General features: G+C 31.7%; 1 protein-coding gene and 1 long non-coding RNA gene across 2 annotated transcripts in view; both read left to right on the forward strand.

Annotated features, from left to right (window-relative positions):
* The window catches only part of LOC139482701 (uncharacterized), a 931,021-nt gene that overhangs the window by 345,750 nt on the left and 558,778 nt on the right, over nt 1-26,493 (forward strand). The window lies entirely within an intron of this gene.
* LOC139482684 (uncharacterized) overlaps nt 4,242-26,493 on the forward strand; it is a 41,986-nt gene continuing 19,734 nt past the window's right edge. Inside the window, exons 1-18 of the mRNA XM_071266752.1 lie at nt 4,242-4,584; nt 6,191-6,421; nt 7,340-7,414; nt 8,391-8,495; nt 9,338-9,499; nt 10,975-11,132; nt 12,252-12,297; nt 13,427-13,657; nt 14,815-14,889; nt 15,234-15,308; nt 16,047-16,193; nt 17,110-17,193; nt 17,999-18,126; nt 20,102-20,147; nt 20,649-20,846; nt 22,764-22,838; nt 23,977-24,021; nt 25,230-25,304. Of these exons, the coding sequence (XP_071122853.1) occupies nt 4,510-4,584; nt 6,191-6,421; nt 7,340-7,414; nt 8,391-8,495; nt 9,338-9,499; nt 10,975-11,132; nt 12,252-12,297; nt 13,427-13,657; nt 14,815-14,889; nt 15,234-15,308; nt 16,047-16,193; nt 17,110-17,193; nt 17,999-18,126; nt 20,102-20,147; nt 20,649-20,846; nt 22,764-22,838; nt 23,977-24,021; nt 25,230-25,304 (2,031 nt within the window). The 5' untranslated portion in view covers nt 4,242-4,509. The remainder of the gene's footprint in view (nt 4,585-6,190; nt 6,422-7,339; nt 7,415-8,390; nt 8,496-9,337; nt 9,500-10,974; nt 11,133-12,251; nt 12,298-13,426; nt 13,658-14,814; nt 14,890-15,233; nt 15,309-16,046; nt 16,194-17,109; nt 17,194-17,998; nt 18,127-20,101; nt 20,148-20,648; nt 20,847-22,763; nt 22,839-23,976; nt 24,022-25,229; nt 25,305-26,493) is intronic.

Raw genomic sequence — 26,493 nt, forward strand, 5'->3', positions numbered from 1 at the left:
ATGAAAATGAAGGGTAGCTAACTCCGTAATTCCCTATAATCATTCTAATCAAAAGTTATCTCCGGAATTACCAGACAGTGTCACGTACAATAGAAAGAACTACCATTTCTAATTGAGGGGAAAAAAATACCATGATCATGTGTATTGCGCTTTCATGTTGATCCGGTCCCAAGTCAATACGACCCAAGTCGATCCGGTCCCACGTTAATCCAGCCCCACGTCGACCAGGCCCCATATTTACAGTCGATATGGTCCAAATAAAAAAATATATTCCGGATGGATCGACTTTGGGCCAGATCGGTTTGGGGCTTGAACGACCGGATACCTGTACTGTTATAAATCAGTATTGCGTAGAACAAAGATGAAATTGTGCAATCATTAGAAAGAAAAAAATATAAAAACTGAAACAAACTTAAACATTCTTTCCGATATACAATTATTTATCAAAATGTTCCCGTTCTTGTTAAGTCATTAGAACAAAGACCGGGGCCACGAGGCCCCGATGTAAGCTAGTTTTGTCCTTTCATTATTACTAGAACACACCCGCGAAATCGCGGGCATTCAGAGCGGAGTTAAAAGTATGTAAAGTGTTGTTAGAAATTTTATACCTCCTCCTTCATTTCCAAAGTTCCCAATTTTTGGTTTTCTATCAATTTCAATATGAACATACATTTAGTATGTTATGAACATTTAAGTAAGAATCCTGTAGTTCAGTGGTTGTCGTTTGTTTGTGTGTTACATATTTGTTTTTCGTTCCTTTTTTGTACATAAATAAGGCCGCTAGTTTTCTCGTTTGATTTTTTTTAAATCGTCATTGCGGGGCATTTTAAAGCTGAGTATGCAGTATGGGCTTTGCTCGTTTTTGAAGGCCGTACGGTGACCTATAGTCGTAAATTTCTGTGTCATTGTGGTCTCTTGTGGAGAGTTGTCTCAACATGACAATCATACCACATCTTTTTTTTTGTAATCAATGAATTTTGTAAAATATTTAATGAATGGAGAATTTCAGAAAAGGTATCAAAAGTTCACATGAATAATTTTAGCGCTTATCTGTATATTACTATATAAATCAAGTGTATTTACTTTCAATTCTTAGTTTAGTAATCGATCCATGGTGGTCAATTGACATAGTATACAGACCCTCTCCATTTAATAAACTCTGAACAGAATTAAAATACACGTTATTCGTACTATTTGTTTGTTCAAAGTATACAGAAAAACGCAAACCGGAAGTATAATCTGACTTAAAATTTCGTCCAATGACGGGACAATATCTGGATGCCTTTTTTCTCGTTTTTCTTCCAAAATAACTCAATCTGAATAATCATATGAATGGATGACAAATGCGACTATGCACTGTACATATAGGACACAGAGTCGTGTTGATTAATTTATTGTGGAAAGAAGAGAAGCGACACCAAAAATGAGGTCTTCTCGTTTAATAGTATAGATTCTTATAACATTGTTAACATGTGCTATTATATCTTAACTGAAATTTAGTGTTACTTGTAGGGAGATGATAGGTACATGTATGAGTATGAGTTTATACCTGAAAAAAAGTAATTAAATTTTGAGAATAAAACATTTTTAACAATTGACTTTGTTCACTCCGTCGTTAGTTCTTTTCTCGTGTAGTCAGTGTTTATTACAGATGACCACTTGTGCCATACGAGTATGAATTCTATTTTTTTATAATACCAAATGTGACCGAACAGTTGTGTGTTAAGAACGATCATTTCTCTCTTTCAAAATAACACATTTTTAAAAGTCTGTTTTAAACAAAAGTGATAGCATATTGAAAAAAAAGGAACTAGACAAGGTTAAAAAAAATAAGGGTCCGTGTGCTTGTTTTTCAGATATAAGCGACTGAAAAAAAAATAGAAACAGGAGTAGCGAACATCCGTAAGAAAAAATGTTGATTGTAATATAAAAAAAAGTAAGACCATAGAGAGATGATAATAGGCGTTTTTTTGGGGAGTTTATATAAAAGCGTAGTCTACTTTAAAAAAAATGTTAAAAGTTTCAAAAATCATTTATTTATTTATTTGTCTATTTAAATACATGTATATGTTTAGATTTGTTTAGACCAAAAGAAGTCATTGTATACTTTTGTATACAATCAAAGTAATGTAAACTACTTATTAATACAACTACCTTTATGTGTGCTCGAAGATAAATATACTTAGATTGAACAATATTTAAATAGCAAAGACAATACAAAATTGTATGCATGCAAAATAGCAGAAATAGTGATGTTATCTTGAAATATGCATATTGAACTATAATAGAACTAGTTTAAATACACCAGGTCCACTTATAAATCGACTTCTGAAATTATCAACTGTTATAATACAACTCATACGGAACGACTTGTGAATGTTAAAAGACATGCAATGCAATATACAATAACAAACAGTTTAAATTCAGAAATCGGCCACGAATATTTAAGAATTGTCCCAATGGAACTGAGAAAGAACGACACGGCGTGTTAATGTAAAATTTGTTGCTCTATAATATTCATTTTTAAGAATACTTGTGTGACAGACAGTGATGTTTTTACATGTATCCGTAGTGAAAGGTTGTTTTAAAATGTTGTAACGTTCAGTGGCAAATATGTGATGTATAAAAAAAAAGGCGAACAGTTTAGTAAATGAGAAAAACGAACACTTTACAATCAGTAAGAATACACTCAAAATGCACCATCTGCTCAGAGGTTATCGGATATGTATTATTACTACAATGAACCACACACAACATCGCCTCGTGCAAATATGTAAAGCTCATTTTGCATTCATAGAAATAGATCTTTATAGAAGGCTCTACAAAGTTGGTCAACAGGAATGAAGGACGAAAACTTACGGCAGCCACTGGAAGATGATGGTAAAATACTAAAAGAAAAACAAGATTACCAAAAAAAAAACTAAACATAAAATCACAGCATTCACAAACATCCGACTCTCGCGAGAAGATAAACTTTCAAAGATAAACTACAACAAACGACACGCAGTGAACCTAAAAATTGACGTATATAGTACCAGCACAGAAAGGAACGAGGTTGAAACAATTCGACGTGCACTCCTACATGTAGCCCCTAATAACATATCTAATTGTCGTTGATTAATATGAAACATATAGAACACACCATAAAAAAACTGCACAGCCCTGTTGCAATCGTATGACCACTCACTTGATTTTTGGAATTTGGAAACAGAACAAAAGAAGTTCTAAGTCAGGACTCTGTTCTTTAGTGGTTGTCGTGTGTTAATGTGGTTCATAAGTGTATCTCGTTTCTCGTTTTTTATACGATATAGTTCAGAACGTTGGTTTTCCTGTTTGAATGGTTTTACACGAAACCTTTATAGCTTGCTTGCCGGTGTGGCCCTATGTTCCGTGTTGAAAGCCGTACTTTGACCTATATTTGTAAACTTTTTACAAACTAAGACTTGGATGAGACTTTACACTAGTAAATATTGATAGGGTATTAATTGAGAAATAAAAAAAGCAAAAAAATATAGGGGTCAATGTGCTTTTATTAAAGATATTAGCCATTGGAATTTTGGCGGGAAAATGTTCTCTCTTGATTTTTCATAGCTTTATCATTAACCAGTTAAAGTTCTCAAAAACTAGTAAAAAATGAATAAAATGTTATAAAGATTTTTCAAATGATTTATAATTATACATGTAAAAGATTTATAAAAAGAAAAATGGGGGGTCCATGGGCAAATTTGTTAAGACATTCAAATGGATAAAATAAGAGGATTTCGAAAATCTGATAAGAATTCCAAAACATGATAAGCAAGCATCCTTAAGAACATGTACAGACTGAAGGTGTCCAGCTATCTTGTTATTACTTCATTAAATATTGTTCTAATTTAAAAAAGAGAATACGGTATTGTTTTTTTTTCTCTCTTTCTCATTGTTGAAGGCCGTACCGTTCCCTTAAATAGCTTCAGACACTTCATTTGAAATTTGTTGATAGTTGTCTTATTCGTAATCATGCCACATCTTCTTATTTTCATATATAAAGACTTTAAATATATGATAAAGTTATAAACGCTTGTTTTGTTTTGTTCCTATTTTTACATTTAAATTGAGTGTAATATAGTCCTCTGTCAGGTAACATTGCATTCCCCGGTTATATTTTCTTTATATAAAGCTCAGTAATGAATAAAACGTAAATTATCAGATGTTTGTAGTTTAAATTGTTTGTATAAAAGTTGCATCTATATAAAATTTATTTTAATTTAAAATGCAGTTTGACAACGGGACACGTGCCAATATGGTATCAGTTTTATACAAACAGTTTTGATAGAATCAAGATTTAAAAGGGCCATTGATTCAAATGTAGTTTAGTTACTTGTTTGAGTTAAGAATTAGTTTTAAAGTCAATGTAGGAAGTATAGTACCATATCTAAATACATTTGAACGATATAATGTGATGTGTATGTGCATGTAGAGTGCACACATATTTAGGTATGTGCATATTTGGATAAACATTGCAACACGAGAATGCTGGAGAAGGTGTTTAATGGGAGATTATCGGTGTCGGTTACTGTTTTTATGCTGTCCTCTGTAATTGTTCGGGTAAGTTAACTTCATTGCATTATTTTCGTATTTTCAATTAAAAAAAAAGAGGGGGGTGTAAAAAATACAATAGTTGTCGGAAAACGGGCTGGTTTTTTTCAAAAGAATTAATATGCATTGTTCAGTTATGCCTACGATTCGTGTTGAAATTCACGTGTCAAATAATCACAGGCGTGCATAATTTATCATAAATGTTTTTGGTAAACATTCTGTAGATTGTTCATTAGACGGAAAACCACCCGACTGGTATTCGTTCTTCACCATTAGTTCGTCCCATGTACATATTGGGACGTATTTATAACAGTCGTCTGGTGTAAACCTCCGACTAAGATTAAGATATGATTTTCATTATTCCATTTAAAAGGTCCTTGAACATGTTGAAGAGAAAATTAATGTATTGCCATGATTCATTTAAAATTATGAGACACCTAAACATTTTAGAAAAACTTAATTAATTGCTTAGTAATAACACAAAAAGAGTATTGGAATTTAGTCGCATCATTGCGAGAACATAATAATGATTATGATAACCTTCAGAATTTCATAAAAAGGAACTTGGCATTTCAACTTTATCTAAAACCCTAAAGCAAGAATACAGGAAATAGAAAGTAAAATTAAACAAATAGTTAATAATTGAGAATATACTAGTTTTACCAATCTAGATTTTAAAATATCACAGTCAGAATTGCAGAAAGCAATAGCTAGTTTAAAATCGGATAAAAGTCCTGGGTTAGATAAAATAAATAATGAAATGCTTAAAGCTGCACAGTTATATATATATAAACCAATGCTTGTTAAAGCTATTTAACTCGGTTTTTACATCAGAACTTATTATTTGTAATGAAATGTTTAATAGATAAATATGTTAACACAGGAAACAAACGATTATAATTATGCATGTTTTGTTTTTGTCAAAAAGCATTTGACACAGTGATCCATGAAGGGATAACATTGAAATTATTGCAATGTAATATAAATGGTTTGTTTTATAATATATTATGTAGTATGTATAGACATAGTAAAATAGTAGTAAAGATTGGAAATATGCCACGAGATTCAGGGGTAGATCCAGCCATCTCAAAGGGTGTCCCAACCCATAGTAAAAGGGGAGGGGTGTTTCAACCATATGTCCATATTCAAATGCACTTTGATTCGCTACTGGGATTATATCATATACTATTGTTGGTTACACATAAAAGAATCTCAACCCTTAATTTTTGAGGGGTTTGTATGATGTGAGTTGTTTTTATCATAATCACCAAACCTTCATAATCAATTCGCATTTGAAATTTGCAAAATATTTATAATGTAAATATACTGTTCTCCTGAATATACATCAACTATTAGCCACTGGACATGTATATTAGGGAGAGAGCGATGCAGATTGGTATTTATAAGATGGTCATCGGACAGTTTCACTATACGGTCAACTATAAGATTTGAAAATGATATGTTCAAAGTAAGGTTTTGGTTGTATTCGAAAAGGGTTAGGTAAGGTATTTGTAGGGTAATTAAGGCTTAAGGTAAAGGAAAATTTTTAATAGCTCTAATGATGGTGGTTTCCCTACAGTAAAAGTAGAATAATCAAAGTGTCAATCTTTTTCAGTTCTTTGGATTAGGATGCATAGGTCTTGCGTTTTACATGAAGTATGGTGACCGCCTCATAGACGATGACGTACTTCCTGCCCTCAACAGTTTAGAGATCTATGGCATGGAGCTGGGGACATTTATCCAGGGAGTAGTTTTTTCTACTGTTGTTTTTTTCGGATTTGAATTTGTTAATGGTATATTTGGTATATATGCTGGTTTAAATAAAAGAAAGAACTTTTTGATCGCTGTAAGTATATGTAATATTTTTTTTGTTCTCTGAATTCCGGAATCGACGATTAAAGAAAAAAGAAGAAACGGATTTTTGTAAACATAGTAACATAGACGTGCACTTTAAACAACAGTCCAATTGTCACATATTTTTTTATATTTACCATGAAAGAACTGCGTTGCAGGGAATATTTTGGACAAGAAGGGAAGTTATCCTTTAAAAATTAGTTAGTTCACCAATACCAAATAAAATGCTATATTAAAAAAAATAGAGAACTTGCGTACGTACATTGCATTTTTTTGAGAACATATTATCCAAAGAATCGATATACTGCATGTGTTTGCGTGTTTACTTGTGTATCCAAGTCTAGTGGTAACAAGAATTTGAAGGATTGATTGAAAAGGAAACCTACAAAAATAAACATTACAAATGATAAACAATATAAACACAAAAATTAACAAATAGCTTTAAGCAACAAATGAGTAGTTGTTGAAGATACAATATCAATATAAAAAAGAAGATGTGGTATGATTGCCAATGAGACAACTATCCACAAAAGACCAAAATGACACAGGCATTAACAACTATAGGTCACCGTACGGCCTTCAACAATGAGCAAAGCCCATACCGCATAGTCAGCTATAAAAGGCCCCGATAAGACAATGTAAAACAATTCAAACGAGAAAACTAACGGCCCTATTTTATGTAAAAACCAATGAACGAAAAACAATTATGTAACACATAAACAAACGATCGACAACCACTGAATTACAGGCTCCTCAAGTATGGCTTATTTTATTTGTTAATCATTGCATCCCACAACAGTCTGAACTTTGTTCAATTGAAAAACATAAAATGCAATAACAATATATACATTGGGATATGTTTTTAAATCAAGACTGACATAAGGTTTATTTTATCAATATGTATTTGTAGTACATCTGTATATGCCTGTGTTTCATATTAGTGTGTATAGTGGAAATAGTTCTCTGGTCACTAATGTACTATTGGGTAGGTATTGTATTATTTGACAACATATCTAATTGTGCAAGTATCGTATTTTTTTTATTTGATTAGTATTTCTATTCCATCATACATGATTTGGGAGAAAATTAAAGCAAACATATAAAACACTTAATATGCAGGGAAAAAATGCGCTATCAAAACAAAAACATTGATTCACGATACGACATTTCTCATACCGGGGTATTTTTGTTTCCTTGTGTGTTTGATTATTATGTTTACTTTGATATAGGATATATCATAACACAGATTTTAAGCCGAAGCTACGTACACATTGTGGTCACATAGTATACGTACATGTAGCTTATTGCACGCCTTTGTTGCATGTGATCATCGCTGTGTTCTCTTAAAGGACAAACTGATTTACTGAGACTCAGACAACCAGCTTATGGGCATACATTTACGAGAAATATCAGAAACTCGGTTACCGTATGTTTGCAATGCCCTTCAATTTTGTACTTGTTTGGTTTCATAACTGTTTTGATCTGAGCGTCACTGGTGAGTCTTATGTAGACGAAACGCGCGTCTGGCGTATTAAATTATAAGTCTGGTATTTGTAATCATTGTAAATATTTTACGTATTTCTGATCTTTTAAATTATCAACACTGTAATTAACGTACCAACCGAGAAGTTTCCGAATTACATGTTAATCTCCCATAAAATCTATGTTGTTGAAAAAAGACAAGTGTGTCAGTCACGCTGCTTTTGCTGTGAAAAAAAGCTAGTTTAATAGCTCAAGATCCAAACACTGGTCGTACGAGCTGACTGAAGAACTTTTGACAGTACACGTGCAAACAAGCCGGGTAGCAATCTTGTATATGAATTTGAATTTCTTACGTAGGAGAATTACTACACGAAAAAACATCGTCGTTATACATACGTCAGTATTAGGTCCTTACCATGCATCATGTTTTGAAGGAATAAAATATATGAAAATGTGACCAATGATTTTATACATTGTAGATAAACAATGCATTGGAAGAAAATATTGACACGTTTCATAAAAGATATTCCGGGAGCTATCTGAAGAACGGTTATCATGAAAAATGGAAAGCATTGTATGATTGTGTAAGTTGGTTTTAGAGAACCGTCTAATATCTAAGTGCAAATATATATATGGAGAAGTTGTATGAGGGCCAATGAGACAACTCTCTATCCAATCACAATAAATAAAAATTAAAGATCATAGTACGGTTTTCAACAAACAGCCTTCAATATAGGGGCCCTTTATAGTTTGTTGTTCGGTGTGAGCCAAGGCTCCGTGTTGATGGCCGTACATTGACCTGTAATGGTTTACTTTTTCAAATTGTTATTTGGATGGAGAGTTGTCTCATTGGCACTCACACCACATCTTCCTATATCTATTTAAGTGGCTCACACGGAACATCATGCTATAAAGGATACAAAAAGTGTAAAAACATTCAAACAGAAAAAAACAACAGTATAATCTCTTTAAAGAAACGGGATACGAGAAACACCCATATGTACATGTATGAATCACAACAACTTGAAAAGTCAATATCCGAACAACAGTTTTGAATAAGATATAACGGAAAAGTTCAAATGTATTACAAAAATATAATAAAAGAAACCAAACTATACTGTTTGACGAGCGAAATATACCAGAGGGACATTCAAACTCATAGATAAAAATTAAACCGACATCGCCATGGCTAAAATAAAAAAAAAAAAAAAAAAAAAAAAGAATTAGAGTACACAAAACACAACATAGAAAAATAAAGACTAAGCAACTCCAACCTCACCAAAACTGGGGGTGATCTCAGGTGCTCAGGAAGGCTAACTAGAGATAAATACCTTTTAATCAGATTTGGTATTTTGAACGGTATTCTTACTTCGACAATTTATGCCTGGACATTCAATAGCGATGTTGTTTTTGTTTTGTATTTTAGTTGGAATGTTGTGGCACCAACGGAACTGGTAATACATGCTCTGGAGTTAATCCTCCTAGCAATGGTGAGAACTTTCCTGGATGTTTTGACCTCTATTCAGAGAAAATGAATTTGTATATTCAGGTTTATCTTGGAATAATAATAGTGTGTTTTCTTTGTCAGGTATGTTAATGAAATACTCAAAGGTGGCAAAGGTTTCATGTGTAACATAATTAAATAATAAATACCCTTTCAAAGGGGACGTAATTCCTGTCTGTATTCATCTTTTTTGTTTGTTGGCCATTGAATTTGTTCTCTATTATCTACACTATTAAATGAGAATGCATGTACCTGATTTTGTGTGTCGCTTCTCTTCCTTCCACAATAACTTAATCAACAAACCTTTGTGTCCTAAAGGTACCATGCATAGTCCTGGCACATGACTTGTTTCCGTTTGGGTCATTTTTGGAGGAGAACGAAAACAAAGGCGTCCGTATACTGTTTCCGTCATCGGACGGTTTTTTAAGTCATAGATAAAACCTCAGTTAAGAACTGTTTGAAAATACACATAAGTGTCATAGGTACTTGGGGACAGAATTATTATTTCGCTTATTCTGTAAACTATGAACATACATACATGTATACTATAAATAAAATGAATTTGCTATATATTTTCATTTCCAAGTTCACTATCAACGGCGGCCATATATTATATTGAGATGATATAGTATTATAGATGTCCATAGTACCAAAAAAAAACGCAAATATAAATGAAATTAATAGAAAAAAATAAATAAAAAAAGATTTTGAAAAAAAGGGGGAGGCCTTTAAAAATTGTTCTGTCCCCAAGTACTGACTAAAAGACTTTTGATACCTTTCCTGAAATTACCCAATCATAAAATATTTTACAAAAAATCATCCTACAACAGTACACACTTTCAACCACGCTCTAAATGGACGCGACTTCGCGAGTGTATTTTTGTTATATTTAGGTAACTCAGTATTCTCTAATGTATATATTAACCCCAAGGGTGACTGGGCTATAGAAATATGGTCACTTGGGCTTCTCCCGACCGGCAGTAAAACGCTTGCCGAAGTGGGGTGTCCGTTTGGCTTTGCGGGATGTATCAAGTTCGAAGTCACGTCCGGTCAGAAGGGGGACGTTAAATCCGATGCCTCGTGTAAAGTGAGTGCCACGCTCTTTGCACGTTACCCTTACAACAACTCTTTGAGGGGTCCGTAGGTGGCCTGTTGCAAGGCAAAATTTCAGTATCTATCCAATATACCCTCATTTTCCAGTGGCAGTCCAAATTTCCCCGACCCTCATCCTCTATTATAAAAACCTACCTATTGTATTTATTGCTAACTTGTTCTCACCCTGTATATGCATGAAATATTTGCCACTGGACGTTAAGCAACCAACAATCAATCAATCAACCAATCTTATGTTTATTGAATTGTTTCATTTTTTAATATCCTTTGTATTTTTAATACGCTTGTTTGTGGCGCTTTTTAAGTGTTGTTGAAACAATTGTTTTTAATACGAATATAACTTTGTTTTTCTCATCGGTTAACACTTCTTGGTAATAAAACAACCTATTGCTGCATACTTTAGTAATACAACAAACAAAAAAGTATCATTTTTGATTTTATTGTAGATAATTGGTATTGGCGCTGCAGATTATACAGTAATAAAGCAACAAATGAAAAATGAAGGTGTCAAAAAGCTGTCTTCAGAACGTAGATATCTTCTCTGTATGAAGGAATATGGAGTTTTTCGTACGCTCTTAAAATTCCTGAAAGAAACTTGGAACAGGTAACTTTATTGTACATTGTTTGAATCCCATAATTGCTCTCCATATAATATGGGTAATTTTCGGTTAATAAGCTTTTCAACGTTTAACTTTGTATAATTTTTCTTTTGAAATAAAATGGCATAGATCATCACAAAAGAATGTTTTTTTTTTTTTTTTTGGTTTGTTACCCCGATTTTGTTTTTTTTGTCCATAGATTTACGAGTTTTGAACAGCGGTATACTACTGTTGCCTTTATTTTTCCTTATCAAAATGCGCATCTAGTTGAGTTAAATTGGTGTCGTTATTCATGTTATTGTTATTAGAGATTAATGAATTGAAATAGTTATCTCTTGACATTTTTGGCCATAAGTGTTGTATGTTAATTTGATTATATAACATCTCAAATAACAAATAATTTTTATATGTTTTGGGCCTTCTTGAGGAATGTAAATGTAAATGCTGGAAAGTGCCTCGGACGCAGAACATTTATAACGTTATTATTTACAGCACTGGGTCATTACCTCTGCTGGTAACTTAGTCCATGGTGATATCTACAGCTCAATAGTCAGTACTTCGGTATTGATGTGATTTATAAGAATTATTTCTTATATTGTCCGTGGATAAGTTTTGAAATCATAAAGAAACTAAGATTTAAACTCCATCAGGCAATGTTAATCTTAGATTGAATTGACATTGTTTTAGGTCCCTTTTCTTCAACTGTTTCGATTCTTATACAATCTTGACTTTTAAGGAGGTAGACCTAGGTTAAGGGAAATAACTCTTAAAATCATCCATACGTTTGTGTCAACCATTTTCAAAAATATATTCTAAGCTTCTAGGTTACATAGACTATTTTTAATCTGTTTCAGATAAATGCTTAAAATACATTGATGAACTTGACTTTTACAAACGCTCAACTGATTTAAAGAGTTATTTCCCTGAACCAAGGTATACCCACTTAAATATTCGGCGTTTAGAGTTCTTGTTGCAAGTTAGTCCAGAAAAGCGCGTCGAACGCGGTTGAAATTTATAACGTGCTGATTTCATTTATTGTTGCTGTCAATATCTTAAGCGTGAGCGTTCCTAATATATTAAATGAAAACAATTTAAACAATGCTATTTTTGTTGTCTTTTTTCAGAACACCCACACGCATTATATCAGTAATAGTGAAATCGATAAACATGGTAGGTGGTAATTTTATAGGTTACTGAAACAAAACATTCATATTCGATTATTTTATGTTTTTTAATCAGTTTTGTAGTAAAATTATTTCATTGACAAATGGTTGAATATATTAGATATGAAACAGTTTTATAGCGATATACAACTGTTGCCTATTTTTATTATCTATAATGTGTTTTTCTTCATTTCTCCGAACAGAAATTTACTTTGTGGTTAATAATAAATACTCTAGAGGATTTTATCCATTACAAAATAATACACCCTTTACATAAATGGATTTTTTACGCCTCTTATAGATCGCACAAACTTACAGACTCTTAATAATTTGCTACTTTTACCGTTATACATCTTGTTTAAAAAGAGCTAGCTATTTACAGTTTGTTACGGGTTATTACGATTTATTTTCTTTAATTTTCTGCAAAATTTGTCGATACTTACGCTTTGTCACGGATACCGAAGAGCAATTGATGGGCAATTTATGAGTTTTTTTCACGATATGATACCATTATCTAAGGGAAAATAAATATTAATCATCAAATAAGATATGGTTTGAAGTTTTATGTATAACGCATAATGGTAATTCTATTTTTAGTAGATATCGGCCCTACATGTAACTACAATTAACTACCGTCGCACTATCTTCGTGCCCTGCTCTATCATGGTGTCCGGATCAAATTCTCACTTGAATCAACCACAGACATAATAAATAAATGTAATTTATTATACTTTACGTTAAAATGCCAGATTTTGATTGGTTCATAGGAAGGAAACAATTTACACTATCCCATAGCTCAGCTGGAGGTATAATTTTTTTTAATGTAATCTTCTCGTGCGGACCAATCATCAATCGATAATTCAAAATCAATGCATTTACATCAATGACACTAAAGACAAAGCTAAAGTTACACGTTCTTTCATTGAGGGTCACTTTAAGAATAGAACACTTTTGTTATTTTGATTCAACATTAGTTTGTAAATGCCTTCATGGGGTAATGATCACTCTCTCAGCTATGTGTTATTTATATATTGTTCCCTCACTTAGCACTCGATTGTCTCAAGATATGCACTTTTTTTTATCACTAACACTTCAACTTTGATAATATTATCTTCATATTTTTTTTTGGTTAATAGGTGTCCAGTATAGCACTCATAATAACCAGTCTATGGTTCATAAGAAGTGACTTAATAACCAATCAAGAATTTATATACTACTTCCGGCGAATGGATATATACGGTTACAGTTATCACAACGTGTTTACAGGTTTTGCTTGTTGCGCACTTGCAATAGGAACGTTTGGTATCGTAGTTGGGATAATAGGCTTAGTTGGTTCAACAAAACAATCGACAGCACTACACACAGTTGTAAGTATTACACCATCATTGATGAACATATTAGTTAAGGACGTACATCGTTACGTTTTGTCTGTTTTCCCAATAACACATTGAACTTGTAGTGGACGCGTTATTGGACAATAAATACACTAAACGTTAAGCTATTGTATATATTCCCTTTGCAATGTAGCGACCTCCTGATGAGACAAACGATTTAAAACTTCTAGTTCATACTCAAAATATGGACAATTTGATGATTGGGGAGGGGAAAGGTCTGACTTTACAAGAAAATCTCATCCCCTTCTTTCTTTTTTATGAAGAAAACACCGCGAAATAAATTGGGAAGGTGTCTAAAAACATTTTCAAGTAATAGTTTGTTTTCTTGTTTTGTGTGATTTAAAAGGATTTATGAGGTTTGAACATCGGTACAGAGTACTTTCGACACTGAGGAAAAAGAAACACGTGAAAAAATAATTGAGAGCAATTCGGTTTTAATGGCAATTTTTCTTATGTTTCAAGCCTGAAAGCAGTCCAAATCTTTTACAATAATTATTGGAATCGAGCGAAGTAGACACTTGAGTGTTTAAAAATGTCAAAAATCTTTCATCAGATGTACTTTGAATTTAAGGTCGGAATTATCCCTAACCGGACCTTCTCCTTCGAAAAAAAAATTATTTGTTTAATTTAATATACATCTTTAAGACATATTATATTGATGCTTAGGAATATTATGGCATACAATTTGACTTATTGTATACCCAGTCTGTTAAACATTAACATTTTGGGAAATTAACAGTGATACAATACACAAGAAAGTGATAGTAAGCAGTACGAACAACACATGCAGATACAAGAAGATGTGGTATTAATGCCAATGAGACAACTCTCAGTCCCAATCACATTTTGTTAATGTAAACCATTATAAGTCAAGGCCAAAATTAATAAACGACAACTACTGAACATCAGATTCATGACTTGGGGCAGGTTCAAACAATTTCCGATGTATAGATGTCTTGTCAATAACATACAATTTGACTTATCGAAAGTTACAAACGTATACCTACTTTACATAAAACCGTTGGTCTTGAAATCTAACGAAACTAAAGAATGTTCTTGATGATGCAATGTTTAGTTGCATATAGTATCATATAGAAACACTGAAATTCATTAAAATTTTATTACTTCAGACATTTGTTTCATCAATTGGATTTGGAGGATTGAAAATAATGGCATCAATATTCTGGGTTATTATGCTAAACAAGGTTTGTCTAATAATCAGTGAAGAATAGTCAAGAGCTTGGTAATTTTTACCAAATATTAATTGAAGTTTAAATGCGATATTGATTAATGGCAAACATATAATATTGAATTGTAGGGAATTGAAGGGAACATGACATATTTAAAAAAAAATCTTCGTGTACGCCTGAGCCATTAAACAAGATACTTTCCTTTTTTAGATTTTCTTCGCAGTTCAGTATTTTTGTGATTTTACTTTTTGCAGTTCAAAATTAAATGTCTTCATAGTAAAGTTTAAATTAATCTGAAAATAATATTTTGCAACACATTGTATGTTTTCATTTAATCATAAAAATCATCTTCTTACAAGCTAACAAGACATGCCGACGATGAGCTGACTGAGTTAAGTGGAACTGATATATTTTACACCACGTTAATGTTGAAGGTTAGTAAATATTAATTTCACAAAAGGGGAAGTGTCGATTTGGCTATGTTTGAAACTCAAAAGCTTTCAACAACATGACGGTGATATAACTTCATGCCTTCTGATTTAGGTTGGAAATGATTAAAATTGATATATGTATATGTAATACATGTAGGTCGTTCTTAAATCAAATTTAGAAAACTACATATCGGTATAGTGTACATGGTGTATTGGATTGTAATCAATTGATTGACACAGGAGGTGAGAACTTTACGAAAAACATTTAAGGAACAATCATTATTATCAAGTCGAAGAGACACAGGAAATACCGGTAAAAAATACATTGAACAGAAGAACCGTACCGTTGATGCCCACAATAAGTGATTAAGTGCTCCAAAAGGATAGGGAAATCCTCCTCTAAATGTGACACAATCATGATAGATTGTGGTTGTTTTAACGCCATTTATAAGCACTAAGAGGAAGCCGAAGTGCCCGGAGATAACCGCCGACCCGAGAGTCTAGTGCATTTACACGAGCGGGATTCAAACTGACAACCTTGTTGTTTACTTGCTAGTTATTAAAGAAGTAACAACTTACCAGATAACTCGGCCACGGATGCTGCTTAATTGTATTGATGATAAAGTTGAATTTTAGAAATTGATCAATGGGTTATTACAGTTTTATAAATTGAAATTAATAAACGTTCCAACGAGAATGTAAATTGAAAATATGCTAAATGTAGGAATTCTATCTTTTCAGTTTGAATGCTGTATCATAAAGACACAAACGCAAGGCTTTTTCTGTTATTCTAATATGCATGAAAGTATAGTTAATTACGGTATTGCATGGACTAATCATAATTCGTATATAGGAAATGGTCTCTATGGAACTTACAAAGACCCAAAGGTAAGTGTTTCTTTATTCTAACTTCTTTTTTTGTTATTTCTGTCATCTAAACTAGTCAATGTCTCATCTTCGCTAGCCAAGGATTATGATTGTATATAGTCCCCTCCTCTCCACCCTTGGCGGGCTTCGAGGTAAAGATTTACATTGATTGCAGTTCTTACTGGCTGTGTTCAATCAAAATGCTATAAAGATGATCACGTGTAAATATAGAAAATGTAAATAAACAATTGCCACGTGCGGATAGTGAAACAAGTCTTTATCCCCATAGTCAAGACGATATTTAGTGACAATTTCAAATGCTTGATCAACTTATTGAAGTTCCTAGGTATGTTTCTTGTAAACAAGTTAGACTGTAAAAGTATATTTTCGGTTCTTTCTTCACAAAATTGTAAACACAAAACAAGATTACCATTTTATACCTCCACACGATAATAATGTAGTCAAAATGAACGTGATTTTTATTTGCCAGTAAATGACACGGCATTATAATTATAAATATTGGCTTAATCTGCCAAGGGTTGGGAGGTAGGGGCGGGATCAGTATCATGGGCTTGCGCAGATGGTCAGTACTGTAACCAAAAGCGTTAATTCTACAGTAATTAGTATCGATTTTCTTTTTTTTAATTGTAAAAAGTAAAAGTACAAGCTGATATCTATATTGTAATGACTATTTTGTGTATCGTCTATCACAGGAATAGATTACCTTAGCCGTATTCGGTAAAACCTTATGGAATTTTGTTCCTCAAAGCTCTTCAGCTTCGTACTTTATTTGGCCTTTTAACTTTTTTTGGATTCGAGCGTCACTGATGAGTCTTTTGTAGACGAAACGCGCGTCAGGCGTACATACAAAATGTAATCCTGGTATCTATAATGAGTTTATTGAATATAATATTTGCATTTGTTTGTTCTTTTTCAGTATTGTTCTGAAGCAATTACAGAACGCTTAGTAGGTATATCAGGATATTATTTCGCTTTCTTAATACTAGGAATAATTTGCGATGTAAGTATATTCAAAGTGTATGTAGTTATACAATTAGTATAACGATATTATAATACAACTTTTACCTACATGTTGCTACGATTGTAAGGATATTCATTTGATTTAAACATACATTCGTGTTATATTTAGAATTTAGCTAGTTTCATTTAAAGAGTTTCGCAGTTTTGTAAAACTTTATGTTCTAAGCAATCGGGAAAAAATTGCAATCATTAACTTATGGCACAATCTCAAAAGTTAACATGATACATGTGACCCGTATGTTTATTTTCATGGCAAACTGTTAATACTAGTCGTATGTTGTTTTATATGTATCTAAGTCGTTTATGTCATGAAGTTTGGACAACAGGTTTAGCCAACATGATGATTTACCATCAAAGTGTTTCGAAGCAATGTATCATTTTTGTAAATGGTGTTGCTAATGTCTACGTGATTTTATCCTAAAATTGGAAGACCAGAGATAATTAAGTCTACAATCGAAAAGACAGCTGTTAATTTATCCATTAAACAAGTATAAAAACTCTCAGATTTTAATTGTGTACGCCATACACGCGTTTCGTGTCATCATTGACTGTGGAAAAAAAATTCAGAAGGCAAAATAGAGAAGTCAGTTAAAGAATATTATGGACCGATCATTCTGCAAGAATTTGACATATACATCTTATATTACTTTTTCATGGGTTAGAACATCCTTAAGATGTCCGACACTTAAAATTAAAGATTTATGATTATTCAATTAGTAAAATATGTCTCTTCACCTACACATTATATCCATTTTAATATAAAATCAAGCATGTCTATATTGCAGTTCGTAGGACCTGTTTTTATCAGTAAAGAATTTAAGGAAAATCAAAGAGTAAACGTTGTGAAAGAGACCAAGGAAGCTGTGCACTTGATTCCATGGTTAAATCATTTATTTAGACGAGATAAACCAAGGTATATTAAATATAAGTATAAATATCTTTATCATGCTTGCATGGCTTGCTATTTATTGTTTGCTGAACCTTATTTCTATATATGTACGTAATGCAGTTAATTTTACTCTTTCCCAAGAGCAAACCAACTCGTTGAAAACCGATAAAAAGGGTTAACCTTTTCGTTTCTGATACAACATGTACGATACGAGTTGTCCGCTACGGGATAGTATAAAAAAGTTTCCCAGAAGTGTTGTGGATTTCACTCTTTTTCTGTGCTGGCAAGATTCATTCCTTTTTTTTATAGAGGCAATCATTAAATTGTGTCTAATCTTTTATAACATCAATACCAATTGTGCTGTTTGGTATACGACAATCATTTGAAAAAAAAGGAATTTTCAAAGTAAAAAAGAATGAATTATTAAATATTGTTCACATGGTTCTATTCAGTATTGACAGTTATAATAAATATAATAAATAGTCAATGCTATCAATAATGAAGTGTGAAATATCTTATTGTTTTACAAATGGTTTACTTGGATGTAAACGTCTGGATCACATGTGAACACTTTGTCGCACGGGAAGCTGGCTGTGATTACAAGGCCTAAACAACTGATAATAAATTCGGCTTCACAATCGAGATGGAGTTTTTATTTTATATAGTTTAATGGTTAAATATATATGGTCCTATGATTCTTCTCATGCTTATTCAAAAACCTGTTATATTTGTCGTGGTGTCCAATATTTTACGTAAATACTTGTCTCTTTTTATGCATAATGCTATAATACTTGCACTGATTTTCGTCTGGCATGGGACAGCACATGAAACTAATTGTTTTAAATTTCATCCGTTCCTGTGTTTTATTAAAAAAAAAGGCTATAGGAATAAGCTAAAGTTAAATTGCAAAAATACTGAACTCAGAGGAAAATTCAAAACGGAAAGTCTCTTATCAAATAACAAAATCAAAAGCAAACCTTCTGCTGTACTGTTCTACGGGCGGTTTGTTGTCTCTTTGACACATTCCCCATTTCCATTCTCAATTTTGTATATCACAAGAATTATAGAATAACTAATGGAAGAATTCAAAAAGAGAAAATTATTCAACGAGTGACCGAACAACACATTAAGTCACGAAGCGCATGAGTTTATTATCAGACTGAATGTTGTTCGGTCAAGAGTTAATATTTTTCAATATTTGAATTTTTTAATTAGTTATTCTTTTTATTACATTGACAAATGGCTTTTTAAAAAAAAATTAATGTAAACATGTAAGGAACTATATTTTTTTTTACGCATTCACAATTTGTTTTGATCCGCCGTTATCGACAACGCCTATTGTTGTATGACGTCAGAGAGTGAAATAACCACTTTTATTTCACATGTGAAATTATCGGTTTTTATTTAATGAGAAATTAATGTAATTCATTGCAACCAATGTAATAATGAAACTTATTACAGAACATGCGTCCTTACTCTGTACATAAAATGATAGCACAATTTAGAAAATAGAACAAGCACAAATGAAACAATAGTTTAATTGAAATATTTCAATACGAAGCAACACAGTGTTAAGTAAGGATTTTTTTCTTTTACAAAATATGGTGTTTATAACAAAAAAGTATGTTCAATGGCTGGCAGTCTTCAAGGACATATAATGTAGATTTATTGAAACATATTTTGCCATTGGCCATTATATTGGCCATTATGACAAAAGTGTGTCAGAAATCATATCCGATATTCTTTCTCAGTCATAATAACGTTCCATCATTACCACATTGAACAAAGAAATAACACGACGGGTGCAGTATACGGTGCAGGATATGCTTACCCTTCCGGAGCACCTGATTTCACTCGCGGTTTTAAGTGGAGTTCGTGTTGTTTCTTAATTATTATTTATAACTGTTGATGTCATTTGGTTTCTGTGAGTCTTTGTTTACTCCTTGGTTTTGATTGTTATTGTCTTAAAATACATGTACAACGATTTATCTCTTTTCAGAAGTCTACTTGTATCGCTATACATATGTTTGGGAGTTTTCATGATGGTTTGTATGACTTTTAAAGTGTATCATAATTTTCTATATTTTCTAATTGTGAAATTGCTATTTTTTCTTTTTCCTTTACTCCTTTACTGAATAGATAGCCTTTCATGTATTTGGTTCAGCAATTTTTGAACTTTGTATTCTATGCTTTTAAGCTTATCTAGCATACTGTACTATATATTTTGTATCTCTGATTCAACCATTAATAAGTTAGTTAGTTGTTTTGTTTTTTCATTTGATTTTTATCCGTTTGCTTTTGTTTTAATGTAAACAACACCGAACACACCTGGTGCCATGCATACTTGTATTTTAAATTTAAAACAAAAAACACAACAAAACAATAAATAAAAAAAAATATGAATGACAGAGGGAATACACGAATGATTGATAAATTAATGGCTGCGATATATATTTTCAAAATACCAACAACGGTTTACCCAACTATATGCTTCAATGAAAATATGTATTTCTAATCTTTTGGTTTTCATACAAATTCTGTTTCAGTTACTGGAGACGGCATTCATAGTGTTAGCGGCCATATTTGGCGTGTCAAACCACGTGAATAGAGACTATATATATAGTATTGGAGATTTGTATGTTTTCTTAGCAATTGGTAGCATCGTCCTGGTGTCATGTTGCATGATCATTAGGTTTGCTGGTTTGATTATTGTTCTTAAAAGATGGAAGAAAAGCCTTTATGTGGTAAGCTGTTAAATCTAGAGAATTAAAAATGACTGCTTTGTTTCAATTTATTATTCATACTTTATTCGTAGTTATATATAATTTGCAAAATCTGTAAAACGTTGGGTAAGATAAGGTTCACATAAACATAAGCGTCACTTAAGACATGTAAGACGGGGGTTGTATGAAGTCCGTTTACATGTCAATAATACCTCGATTTTGGTAACAACAGTTAATAACAAATGCAAAAATGCTGATGACAGAGTTAACCTAGTGGGTTGCAAACAGTTCACAGTTTATATTTAACTCAGATACCAGTTTACCACACCTTGGACAAGTCAAAAACAGGCTAACATAAAATGTATTGACCCCCCTCATGTAACATGAAGTTGGTTATTGAATGTTTAAGACTTGAGCTATCATTAAAATGTATTTTCGGGAAACATACATCGTTTGTTTAATATGTTATTTATACATGTTTCTCGTTTCTCGTTTTTTATATAGATTAGACCGTAGGGTTTCCCGTTCGAATGGTTTTACACTAGTAATTTTAAAGCCCTTTATAGCTTTTTGTTCATTGTGAGCGAAGGCTAATGGTTTACTTTTATAAATTGTTATTTGGATGGAGAGTTTTCTCCTTGGCACTAACACCACATCTTTCTATATCTATATATATATAATGTTGGAGCATTAAGTCTTTTTTGGCCAGCAATTGACACAAATGTTTTGATTGTAAATGTTTTGATGCTCTTCAACTTCGTATTGAATTGGACTTCGTAGTGATTTTAAGAATCACCTCTAAGTATGATGCATGTTAAATTTGGAATTCTAAATGTAGTTTACACAGAGGTTAAATATAGGATTTTCGCACTAAGCCGTTAAGTTGAACAGTTCACATAAGGGAAGCTTATAAATCTAGAAACTTAAAGAAAAAGGTGCCATATAATACGTTGACCCCAAGGAGGATACATTCGGTGTTTATCATCATCTTATTTTCTGAAGTCATATTTTTAAGATGGAGAACATATTTACATATATAACATTAGTAACATTATTCCAACATGCTACGGCAAAATTTAGATTATCCAATGTCATCAATTGACTGACCCATGTTAAGAGAGAGCCATATCTCTTGTATGTAAAAGACACCCTTATAGATATCCAAAAACAGCTACAAGGCATCACTCTCAGCTGCAAATTGGAAAGGGATTGATATAAGTTGCAAAACTTGTTTCCCAATCTACTTAAAAAATGTTAACTATTAATTTATAAATTGATTAATTGTTATACCCCTAGGCGTCCTTCAGACACATTTTCATCAACAATATATAATGGCTTCCTAAATTGATATTAGTCTACGTGTCAGCTTACTATACCGTGGCACGCAGTGTTATCGCTTATAAAACTTTATGCGTATAGGACATGTATGACTTTTCATTGCATTTTACTTGGGAACTACTCAAAAAATAACTTAAGGACTACTTAATACTTGAAGTCGAAAAAATTGCTCACATTTTCACTTGTGGGTGTTTAGTAATTATTTTGTTTATTTTTACTATATCATTAATACAAGTTTTTAGTGGTCCAGGAATCCCGGAAAGAAAATCCATTTTCAGCAGGAAATGTGCCAACCTAAGTCAAGGAAGATCGGATTTAATGAAACTTGCTATGTATTGCAATCTGAGTGACGACAGACTATTTTTGTGTTAAATCGAACAATGTCCTCCTTTTGTTTGAATATGGTATCAATTGCTGCTTAGCTGTTAGATTTTAAATAAATTTATCATTGTATTGTAATCATGGTAAAACATATATTTCATTGCATTTTAACCATGATAAAACATTTATTTCATTGTAATGTTATCATGGTAATATATATTGTTATCATGGTAAAATATATATTTCATAATAAACATATTTGATTCTATTATATTTCAGATAACAACTATTTTAACAACAAATACATTGTTGACACTGACATTCCTAATAATGGGATCTGTTATAAGAAAGGATGTAAGTAACAGTGTACCAAATTATATTTTATCGACGTTTAAAGAAGTTTTGGATTTTTTAACATTTTGCCTATATCATCTCATAAGTAATTTCAAGTTTGTGGACACGTCCAAAGTTTACCCGTAATTATAACATTTTTTTGTTTACAACTGAAATGAAAAGCAATACATAAGAAACCTATATATTGTGTCTTATCAGGGTCGCAAAAGGTTTGGATTGTTTTTTTTTTGTTTTTGAATGTTTTCCTTACCATTTCATTTTTACATCTCGCCTTTTATATTAACTTGCTTTAATTTGTTTTACAAGAGATAGGTTTAGCTAGATATATAACCTGGTTTAATCTTAAATTTTCTACATAAGAAAACGCCTGTACAAGGTCAGGAAATGAAATTCGTTGTACATTCGTTTGATGTGCTTGATATTCGGTTTTGCCGTATGATTATGTCTTTTCCCTTGAAAATTTTCCTCGGAGTTCAGTATTTTTGTTAATTTAATTTTTGTTGTCATTTGTGATACATCATGATACAAAAAAGAAGCAAGAATTTCGTAACACTGAAAAATAGATCATTTAAAGATATTTTGTTACGCACCAATTTTTTTTAGTAGAATCTGTACAATTGATCATTGGTCGTTTTGCTTATTTTGTTGGTTTGTATTCCCCCCTGTAATTAGACAATATATGCATAGTGTCTTGAAATATGAAATTTATTTGTATGAGGCTTAGAAACGGGGGAAATGCGAGGTTCTACCGAGCATTTTCCCGTTTCGTGCCGAATACAAATAATTTTTATATTTGAAGACACTATACGTATATTGTTTTTATACTGAAATCGATAAAAAAAATTATAAAAATAATAAAAATATGAAAAAAATATTGTTAAAAAAAAGTGTGTGGAATTTCCCTCTTGGGGTACCATTTTGGGGTATTTCCCTTTGAGCGTAGTCCAGGCGGTAAAAAATTGACATTTTAAGGAATAAGACAGGGATAATGAACTTTAATTAATAACATTTAATAAATCATGGTACATAAATTACCTATTTGAAGACATAACAAGTTTAAATTCATAAAAGTTTGACCATTGTTACTACACGTTGTATTGTGTTTATTTCTTGTCAATTCTTAATCTATCCATTTCAGGAATACCCATGTAGCTATGAAGTTTGGTCACCTGTTTTCCAAAATGTAAGGAAGTTAAAAAAGTAAAAAGAAACATCAATATATATATTTTTTAAGTGTTTATATGAGTTATTCAATTCAAAATTCAAGTTTTGGAATTATGGAATTTTTAAGTTTTTTTTTTATAAGATTATAAAAAAATGATGTATGATGTTATTTTTCAAAGGTCGTTAATCAAATTTTTGCTTAAGATTGGTTTTGTTCATTTTTTTAATACGGAATAGTTACGTTTGCTATCAAAGGAACACTCAAAAATTGATAGTCAAGGAACACAGACGAAACCAAAAACATTAAAGAAAAACGAAGAACATCAAGACCGAAGAGGATGCACTACAAAAATAAATGTTTCAGAAAGTCACAATGTAAGAGAGGAGCGACATATACCATAGGAACATTTGAACTCAAAGATAAGAGGCAAACTGACAACGCAATGGTTAGAAAAGAAAAATAATAACAAAAACAATAGTAAACAAGACACAACTCAGAAAACTAAATAATATAGACTAAGCAACACGAACCCCATCAAAAAACTGGGGGTTATCGTAGGTGGCCGGGAAGGTAAACAAATCATGCTCCAAATGTAGCACCCGCCATGTTGCTCATGCCCGAAAAAGCTGTAATGCAACATATATATAAGTTCAAAAGTCATTTCTTATTGAAATTGCGAAATACAATTTCAAGTGAGAAAAAAAACGTCCCGCCATGTCTCAAAACAATAAATGGTTATTGCTTAAAACATCAAAATAACGAGTTGTATATTTAATGAATAAATTATCAGTTTGGTTTCATTAATCATTGTTTTCCTTACATGTATATCACGTTTTTATGCATTTGAGTCAATAGCAGAACATACATAAAACATAAAGTATATAAAGGAAAGAGCATGCAAAGTGTGAGTGATAATGATTGAACAAATGAAATGTTAAGTGAGTGATATTACGATTTGTCGTTTAAATTTTAGTTTGTAAAAAAAAAAACGAAAGGCGATTGTTCATGTTGTTATCATGGAAAAAAACCTTTGAACATTATAAACATAAGTGGAACTTGACTTCTAGATGGGACAAGTAATATTTTATGACTTCACGCGTGAATTATCTAATAAGTATATCATGTTGACTTCCTACATTACTGATTGTAGTTGTCTGTCTCAATTGATCATTCAATTTTCTTCTAATTTGTATCAATCACTGTATCTTGTTAATTTTCTTTTGAAGATCAACTGCTCGTCAAATTTAGAATCAACATCAGGAGTTGCCATTGGAATGTTTGTTTTCGAACTGATTTCGCAGGTAAACGCGTTGTATCTTTAGTCATCACTGGTTTCATTTCTCAAGTATTCATTTAAATTTATGTATGCATGTTATAAAAAAGGAATTATGTACCAAAATAAGTTTATTTCCCTTTTAAGGTGTCTTTTTCTATTTATTACCAAGTGTAATGTTTTCCTTTTTAAGGTGTCTTTTTCTATTTATTACCAAGTGTAATGTTTTCCTTTTTAAGGTGTCTTTTTCTATTTATTACCAAGTGTAATGTTTTTTCCTTTTTAAGGTGTCTTTTTCTATTTATTACCAAGTGTAATGTTTTTTCCTTTTTAAGGTGTCTTTTTCTATTTATTACCAAGTGTAATGTTTTTTCCTTTTTAAGGTGTCTTTTTCTATTTATTACCAAGTGTAATGTTTTTCCTTTTTAAGGTGTCCTTTTCTATTTATTACCAAGTGTAATGTTTTTCCTTTTTAAGGTGTCTTTTTCTATTTATTACCAATTTTAATGTTTTCCCTTTTAAGGTGTCTTTTTCTATTTATTACCAAGTGTAATGTTTTCCTTTTTAAGGTGTCTTTTTCTATTTATTACCAAGTGTAATGTTTTTTCCTTTTTAAGGTGTCTTTTTCTATTTATTACCAAGTGTAATGTTTTTCCTTTTTAAGGTGTCTTTTTCTATTTATTACCAAGTGTAATGTTTTTCCTTTTTAAGGTGTCCTTTTCTATTTATTACCAAGTGTAATGTTTTTCCTTTTTAAGGTGTCTTTTTCTATTTATTACCAATTTTAATGTTTTCCTTTTTAAGGTGTCTTTTTCTATTTATTACCAAGTGTAATGTTTTTTTTCCTTTTCAAGGTGTCTTTTTCTATTTATTACCAAGTGTAATGTTTTTCCTTTTTAAGGTGTCCTTTTCTATTTATTACCAAGTGTAATGTTTTTCCTTTTTAAGGTGTCTTTTCCTATTTATTACCAAGTGTAATGTTTTTTTCTTTTTAAGGTGTCTTTTTCTATTTATTACCAAGTGTAATGTTTTTCCTTTTTAAGGTGTCCTTTTCTATTTATTACCAAGTGTAATGTTTTTCCTTTTCAAGGTGTCTTTTTCTATTTATTACCAAGTGTAATGTTTTTCCTTTTTAAGGTGTCTTTTTCTATTTATTACCAAGTGTAATGTTTTTTTCCTTTTTAAGGTGTCTTTTTCTATTTATTACCAAGTGTAAT

Source organism: Mytilus edulis, chromosome 7 (genome assembly GCF_963676685.1).
Source record: "Mytilus edulis chromosome 7, xbMytEdul2.2, whole genome shotgun sequence".
NCBI lineage: Eukaryota > Metazoa > Mollusca > Bivalvia > Mytilida > Mytilidae > Mytilus > Mytilus edulis.